The following is a 9,118-nucleotide window of genomic DNA, read 5'->3' as shown; positions in this document are numbered from 1 at the left end:
AGACTTTATTCCGAATATTAATTTATAATATGTTTGTACTCCTTTTCACTTCTGTGTTTGATGAAACTAAATTGGCTACTTTGGAATGGTGAGGCGAATTGCGCAATGAATATTAATGCGGGCGATTCCATTCACGTGAGTACTTCTTCATCACAATTCCACGCAGGAATCTGCTGCCTGCTGCTGATTCTGCTGCTGCTGCTGCTATCACCCCTGTTTCTTCACCTGGAAAGCTTTCCTCTCTCACCCACCACTCAACCTGGTAAGATTTATTAATTTTAAAATCCTACTCAAGATATTCGCCGCTTTATTTTGCAATCCTTAGAAATAACACTGCCTCAACAAAGGAAGCTTCAAGCGTCAATTTTTGTAACCAAAGTCATGATTTATTCATACATTCATAGATACAATATCATTCTCAACTTATTTTAGATGATATATTAAGGAAAGATAAACAGACTTCAAGTCCAAAACTGTTCCTTTGAGCATCATTTTGTCAATGGGAAGTTTTATGATTGAATAAAGAGATCAAATATGATGGGGAGCTTTTATTGAATACATTGAATGTAGTAGTAGAACGAGAAACTTGAACGAGAGCTAATCTAGGAATGGAGACTTGTTATAATATGGTTACCAGCAACAACAACTATAGTGAGGTCCACGTTATAATGGCAGTGGATAAAGATAGGAGAATAGCGATGCCGATTCTCTGCTTGAATTAATTATATTTCTACACTGTCAAAAACATAATTGGCATCGTTGTGGACCTAGAAAAGGATAGTACAACCGCCTTTGTGGAATGATAGACAAGGATAGCAAAACCAAAGTTGATCAAATACTGTCATTATAACGTGGACCTCACTATAGTACAGCTTATTATATAACTGTAGACATATGACATGAAGTATGTTCCTGTATGTGATAAATATGTTAGTCAACTTCCAATCATAAATCAATTAATAGAACTATTCCAGTTATTTCAGTTGTTAATCATCAATAATTGGTTAATCAGTTAATCATTCAAGCTCTTCCATGTCAGAGCTCTTTGCAAATGGACTTATAAAAAATAAGCTCGAATCTTTGCTCGCTATCTTTCCTTATAGGCCTATTAATGATATTCAATTATGAAAATGCTCGTGTGATTTCCTCAAGTATCCTTGGAGACAAACTGAGGAGTTGATATCTTGTCGGATTAATATACAGATCTGGATGAAAATTATACAAGAGAATAGCTCTAAAAGTATTTATATCACACACAATAACACATCATTTACTCGTATTCGTGTCCTCGAACAAAAAGGATTGTTGGGTTTATTGAAATGGGATTTCAGTAAGAGAGTTGAAATAGAAGGTGTGGCAGCCATTATCAGTAAGAGCAAACCTGGGAAATGGAAAATGCAATTCCGAGCGCTTTACTGAACCATCTGGAGATTAGGTGGGAATTTTCAAATGAGGGCACACACTATGAACTAGTTTTAATGGAAAAGTTTTTCATTTTTTCTTGGAGCTTGGTAGCTATTTACAGAATACTCTGTGATAAACTTATGCAAACAGAAATAGATAAACATCTGTACACAGAAGGTAGTAGTAGTAGTTTTCCTGCAGGAACGACTTTATCATAGTTTGGAGGTGAACATTCTATATTCCGCACTGTAGCGTCTGTTCAAATTTGCATATTTGCTAGATGTTTTTACAATTGCAGATTCCTTAGTAGCAGAAATGATAATTGAGAATTTCTCCTATAGGGAAACAGAAATGAGGTCCCAGCTGCGAATCGTGGTCTATGGAAACTGAGCCGGAAAATGAGAACGAATCCACGGATTTCATTAATTGCGATTCTTTCGGAAATCACTTCCTTCGTTCTCTCGCCCCTCCTCGTCACTCCTCTCCCATGTAAGCGATCGCTTTATTACCAACTAGAAGCACAGTAGAATAGAGATTTCGGAAAATTCACCCTTGCTGAAAACGACTGAGATGAATTTATTTCCAGGCTGTGTGGAAAAACTGCCCGACAAACTGAGAGCTGGTATTATTTAGTTGTTTCTCTGTTTAGTGAGCAAGTGAGGAATTTGAAAGTTGAGACTTATTGTTCAATGTCAGCGAATATTTAAGGGAACAAAATATTTCGAAATGACCTCAATCAAACGAGAGCACTTTGTTGCTTATTCCCACACAAAGCATGAAGTCGAAGCCCTGAAGTTGACATGGGACCTTCAGAATGTTGTTCGCACTTTCAAATGTGGGCTGCTGCTTCTATCCACACTGAAACAAGCTTTGGGGATCAAAAGTGTTTCTAGAATGAATTCCACGAAGGTTCAAGCTTATGAGTTTGATGAAATTGGGATTCTTTATGACAAAGGAAATCTGTATGATGCTTACTTCAATGAATGTTACCAGTGGAGGCGTCAAAATCAGGAAAATCTATTTATGCCATGGCGGCTTGAATGTCAAAATGTAACAGTGACTGCCTTTTTGCTATTGCACAGCTCTTTCGACAAAAAGAGAGAAATTTGGTAATACATAGTATGTTGACAAAGTCTGTCAACGACGATATTCGACCATACGCCGACGTATGTCCTGCATTTTAGAATGAAAATTCCAGTGGACATCAAAGCGGTTTGTAGATATGGGAAGCAAGTGTAATAAATAGTATGATAATCACTATCATACAAAATCACAAAATATTCCACTGTTATAAGCCGACACAGTCGTTGAATGTAGTGGCACTTTTTTTTACTAAAATCTATTGGAAGTTTATCAGATACTTGGATACCCATCTACAGCCGATTATTATCGCGAAAAAGAATGAATCTATCCGTTAGAGTGCTTGCGAAGCAGTCTAGAGATCCCCTGCTTCAACCTGCTCATTACCAAAAGTTTTTGATCAGGCTGCTCCCGTGCTATCAAATGTGCACGTTAAATATTGAACGGCTGAAGCATGACAGTCGTAAGGCTTATTCAGGCGGTTGAAACCCCCATGAGAGACTCCCCACCAATAAAAACCACGAATATATTATTATTAATCTATTCCTATTGTCGGATGATAATGAGACTTATAATTTTATGACTCAGGATCCTACAATAATCTCGAAATGGAACCAAATCACTGCTCCGTCGAATGGATTGAGTGTTTCAGGCTCTCAACCGTAGTTTCTCCATAATTTGCTGTCATGACCTGAAGGTTCCCATTTGCCGTCAGAAACAGGAGTTTGAACGTTATCATTCACGATAAAGCCACAATACCGTAACCAGATTATAAATGTTCATGCTCGGTGCCTCTCTATCGACTTAAGAATATTATTTCAATCTGTAAATTGGTGTTTGATGAGAATTGTGCTTAGAAATATGAGTTGATCTGAAATGAAGTATAGATTCATTTAGTTAATCTAGAACTTAATTCCTTTACATTCATTGTGTATTGAAGCTGAATATATGATATTACCTTTTAGCTTACTCCTTCTAAGCAACCATTGTGTATTATTTCTTCTCATTTGTATAGTATTGCGAGAGAAATTAATATTTTCCATTTTAACCAAAGTGTTCTTTTTTCAAATGTTTATGGGCAGCATAATCGGAATCGTTGACCGTCGCTGTGAAATTTATTTCTTAAAAACGAGCATTTCATAATTGGAATATTGGAAAGTTTTTCTCAAGGATAGAAACGAGATGTGACCAAGGAGAAAGAGGTCAAGAACTTTTTTTTAGACAAGAAAATTTTTATTGTATAATTTATATCCTTACATCATCTGATACCATAATAATTTATCAAACAATTTGTAGTAAATCCATCCTAGAGTTGGATTCAAAAACATAGATACTATAATTTGATTACAATATTAGCTCAGATCAACAACAAGCATAAAATAACAATATTTTATTCTGCTATACTTATCCTAGAACATTTACAATTCAATTGCTATTCGATTCATCTTATTCACAGATGTGCCTAGACTCTGTCAAATTTAGACCCGTTACTTGAACTTCGTATGTACTGTATATTCAATTTTGTTTCCTAACTACAGCTATTTATTAGACAGCTTCAAATTCTTCTTACACAGTTTTCCTTTTTTAATACCTGGGCTCAGAAAATATTAAAACAGGAAACCTTGTGCAGGAAAGATATGATTTTTACATGTTTATACAATTTATTTTAATCTACGAAATCTATGAAACATCGCTCACATAAAATTTTGACCAAAATATACAATTAGTTATTCACAAAATTTACATTCCCAGTACATTCAAAATACAACACTCGTAAAATCATTGAACAACAGTTTTAATTAACCTAGCACAGCATCCTCTCTACATTAAGCACTTTTCCATGTGGACTAAATATATTTCCCTCATAAATCTAATTACAGCCAATACCTACTATTATTTCTATTTATAATGATAAGTAATAGTAGGTATTGTTACAGCCTTCAGAATCTTTTATAATTTATTTACAAGGAAAAAATTATAGAACTCTTGATATAACTTTGCATTAAATTTCATCCATTGAATAAACATCCAGCCAGAAGTTTATCCAATCAAGTGACTACTGTTATATTGGGTGTATGTAGCGTGATTACAATCATTGAGCGAATCGGAAACACTGTACTGAATTTCATATAACTCTTCTATACTATTCAAATTCTAATGAAACTTTCAATGTGAAAATATTACATTTTTATAGATATGCGATTTTCATCATCGTACCAGGTAGTACCAGGTGGGTTTTATCATAGCCACCTCTCAATACATACCTCTGTATTAGAGGTGGCTATGGTTTTATATTTAGAACTTCAAACAGTTGATGTTTGTCAAGTACCGTTTAATCTAGTACAACTCATAACGACGGCAAAATATCATACGAACAAGAAACGAAGTGTGTGTGCGTGGCTTATTAACAGAACATTCTACAATTGTAATCATTCAAAGAAATCTCATTTTTCTACTAGACATAATAATTTTGATATTAGCTTTTGAATCCAAAATCCTAGTTCACACACTAAACTAATTGGCACTTGAAATTGTTGATTTTTTGTTTCTCAGTATCTCCAAGATTGAAGACTACTCAATCCATACTAGACCATACAGACCACTCATATCAATTTTAGGTTTGAAATTGTTTATTACAATGAATAACAGAGCACAAGTTGAAATGCAACAACTCTTCACCCTCTGCCAAAAAGATTATTTTTTATCTCATACTTATCTGGATTCTATTATATTTGTAGACTGACTGGAAATGTATTATTTTTCTTTCATAGTTATTTGTTTGTAAATAAAGCAAGGTTTATTCAAATAAATAAAATAATCAATAGATTATGAATAATCTGAATAATAATAGTAATAAATAATCCAATGAATAGATAATCAATTATCACCTGGAGAACTGTAATCACATGTATTGACATGCTTTTTACAATAATAATGATTTCAATGGAATCCTATAACTCTCTCATACTGATAAATTATATGGGATATGACTCTTTCGATGAGAGAAATCATATAACTATCATGAACTACTATGAATCATGAACTATAAAATGTTCATGTGAGTTGCATAACTCATTTTATGAATCGTAAGTTATATATTACTATTAATATATCTTTACAGACGTGATATAGAACTGGAAAGCATCTCAATAATATATATATTGCTATCCATATATTGTAATTGAATGATTTCTTTCCAAACCACCTATTTATATAAGAGATAAGAGTTCATTGAGAGCTCACATTATTGACAATATCACAAATTCCTCATGAGCATTGACAAAACACACTACTTATAAACATTTAATCACCTTCTCACTTATGCATACAAAAATATTTGAACACGGTGGAAATATCCAAACAGTAATAATTATTTACATATCGAATCTGGTAGAAATACACGAGCTGAAAAATCAATTTATGATAGACTTGTATAGCAGTGTATGTTCAACGAAATATATTAATATTATATTTCATAATTATTATAAAATAATATTTTATTGATATTTAAAATAATAATAATCCTAACTCCGCCTAATAAAGTATTTTTTCATTTCATTTCATAATCATTGTCATTAGCGGTCTCCCGCCTATTTTTTGTAGAGGAATGATTAGCTAATCATGTTATTATTCCGTCAAGGATACACAAACTGTAGAAGGGAAGAATATGTCTCGACCACTCAATCAAGAGGGAAGCACTAACAACCACCTATTGTAGTGAATGAAATTGACAAAAACTCTGATTCAAAATAATAATTTGAGATACTTGTTACGTTTGTTACAATCAGCCATATTGGCTGTGAATTTTTCGTCATTTGCAGCTCTAATATAAAAAGAATCAATATCAAGTAAACTGAAGGCCTAAATATTAAACAGTAGAATACTGAATGAAGACCTATGATTAGTCAATATCTGTTGACCAATGAAGGTTGACATACTTGGGCGTGCCTTGTCTTGGCCAATGACAGTAGGGCTCAGCCTTCATTGGTAAACAACACTATTGGCCAATCGTAGGGCTTCACCCCTGCTATATTATACTCTTTTGCTCAATGTTGGAGCTTCCGGTTTACTGTAGATTGATAACGGTGTTACAACCGAGAATAGTACCTCAAATTCTTTTGAAAAATTAGTGTTTTTGACAATATCAAGTCGTGTTCATCCAATATCTACTAGTCCACAACAACATAGAATCATCAATAATCATATAGTAAAAAGTCAGCTTTCATGAACAAAGACGACGTTTCTTTGATCATCCAAAATTAGAATATCCAACCTGATATATTGAGATAATATAATAGGTGAGAACAATATAAAACTGGAAAAAATGAAATCTCACATTGAGGTAGTGGAAATCGTTGTAGAAATGAACGAAATGCTATTATCATTATTGCACAAATAAGTGATTATTCAAGTTTAACATTCAAGTGTGAATAGAACTTGATACGTCAGATGAATCCATGATATACTGAATAATATATCATGCGATGTATCATTAGGAAGTGTGAGTTCATAAAAAAATTTCTATAAAATCTGTAATGATTCAAGTACATCATGCGAATACCAAATTATCCAAAAGCAAACACAACAACATGATATAATTTACACTAACGATTACAATTATTGTGTATTATTTTATAGGAGTAGTAATTGATTAGAAGAGGTGATGGCACTCAAACCTCTGAGAAGTTCAATTTGCTTATAGTTTCTGGAGTGGTCAGTTCATGCTATATTCCGATGAGACGTGATTACCTATTACAACGATTCTCAATTGAGAAGTTCATTATTCATCATGGTTTCATGTGAAGTAGCTTCTTGAAAGCTCTTCTGAAATCCAGGTTGAAAATGGTGTAGATTATAGGATTGAGAGCAGAGTTGATATAGCCTAGCCAAGTGATGACGTTGATGAAGGAGTTGGAAGGGCAACAGGACTCGCAGAATGGGAGGATGATATACATGAGGAAAAATGGAAGCCAGCAGACCACAAACACACCCATGATGATGCCCAGAGTGCGAGCAGCGCGGCGCTCTTTGGACAGAGAGATCCTCTGCTTCTCCTCGATAAACTGGTGGACAGTGTTAGTGCGTTTCTGGGTGGCTGGCATTATCATTACTGGGGTCACCACCACATGCTCCCGCTCACCAACTGTGTTAGTAGTGGATGTTGTTGTCGTTGTAGTTGTAGTGGTAGTTGAAGTATTGTTGATACCCTCAATCCCTCGATTGGAGTTGTTGGACACAACCTCCTGATGTAGATCAGTTACCGAGTCCTCCTGAGCTGGCATCGGAAGCAAATACTTGTTGCCCTTGTTCTCACTTTTCTTGCACTCCTGTTTCTTCCTCTTCTTTTTCTTGCGTTTCTCCTTGCTCTTCCTGTGCGGATCGTCGTTATGATTGGTCTCACTGCTCACCGACTCCTGGTCCAGGGGCGACTGCCGCTCCTTGATCGAGTTTTGTTGGTTGGTGAAACTCTGCTTGACAGCATTTAACTTGGATGCTCTGGCTCTCTCCCTCAGCCGACGCCTCGTGGCCACGAATATCTCCACATACACGATGGTCATGATGAGCAGTGGGATGTAGAACGAGCCCAAAGATGAATAGATGACATACCCAGGCTGACTGGTCAGCTGGCAAGGAGTAGTCGGGTCGAACTCATCAGGCCAATTATTCCAGCCGATCAGAGGTGGTGAACTGATCACAGCTGACAGTATCCACACCACTGATATCATCAACACAACTCTTTTCATTGTCCGTTTCTGAGCGTAGTTTATGGGGTCCGTAATCGCCCAGTACCTGTCCAATGCTATTGCACACAGATTGAGAATGGAAGCCGTACAACACATGACATCACAAGTCAGCCACATTTTGCAGACGTAGATGCCGAACACCCAGCGCCCGAGTAAGTTGTAAGCCACATTGAAGGGGAGCACCAGGAGAGCGACTGTCAGGTCAGCTAATGCAAGCGATACTATGAAAAAGTTTTGAACTATTCTCAACGGTTTATGTGTGAAAACACTCAGTATCACTAGGATATTGCCGACAATTGTTCCAACTATAATGAATCCCAAGAGTAACAGTGACGCGAGGGCTTCCCATAGCGGCACGGCCATCTCGGTTCCGAGGACTAGGTACAAAGTTTGTTCCTCGACAGGGCAAGGTGCTGTGACGTCATCCTTGGCGAGACTCGAGTTGCTCTGGTTGAGGCTGAGGCCGCTCGCCGAAGTTACTACTTCCGGGTAGTCGTACTCCATTGCTGCTAGTTTTCAACGCGGCTGGCTGATCTCGCTCCACTTCTCCTATCCTCAAAAGTGGACGAGTGGAGATAATGCTCGATCATCTTCAAATCTGCAATCAGAGAAGAGTTAAACGATAACAACAATATGATATTATAATCATGGAGATAAGTTTCCTATTAATCACGGATAGATAGGCCTATAATTCTGAATCATGCACTCAGGCTTATTCATTCTAAAATCGTATATATTCAGGGCTACTAAATTTCTTATTTGTAAAAAAACACTATGGTACCCTCTTTGAGAAAAAAGTTTTATAGAGGTTGATGGTGACTTCATTATTCTCCTCCTACACTCAACATAAGAAAAACACTATTTCATCAGATATGGGAAGGAAGTGTCAT

The 9,118-nt window shown here is 36.0% G+C and overlaps 1 protein-coding gene across 3 annotated transcripts in view; it reads right to left on the bottom strand.

The window, feature by feature from the left end:
- Positions 1-3,695: 3,695 nt before the first annotated feature.
- The window catches only part of LOC111057212 (tyramine receptor 1), a 153,366-nt gene continuing 147,943 nt past the window's right edge, over positions 3,696-9,118 (bottom strand). For all 3 annotated transcript variants that reach the window (XM_039426272.1, XM_039426274.1, XM_039426273.1), the window contains one exon: positions 3,696-8,826. In XM_039426272.1, the coding sequence (XP_039282206.1) occupies positions 7,272-8,732 (1,461 nt within the window). In that variant the 5' untranslated portion in view covers positions 8,733-8,826 and the 3' untranslated portion in view covers positions 3,696-7,271. The remainder of the gene's footprint in view (positions 8,827-9,118) is intronic.

The sequence above is a fragment of the Nilaparvata lugens genome, chromosome 4 (genome assembly GCF_014356525.2).
Source record: "Nilaparvata lugens isolate BPH chromosome 4, ASM1435652v1, whole genome shotgun sequence".
NCBI lineage: Eukaryota > Metazoa > Arthropoda > Insecta > Hemiptera > Delphacidae > Nilaparvata > Nilaparvata lugens.
This window is presented reverse-complemented; position numbering and strand designations above follow the sequence as displayed.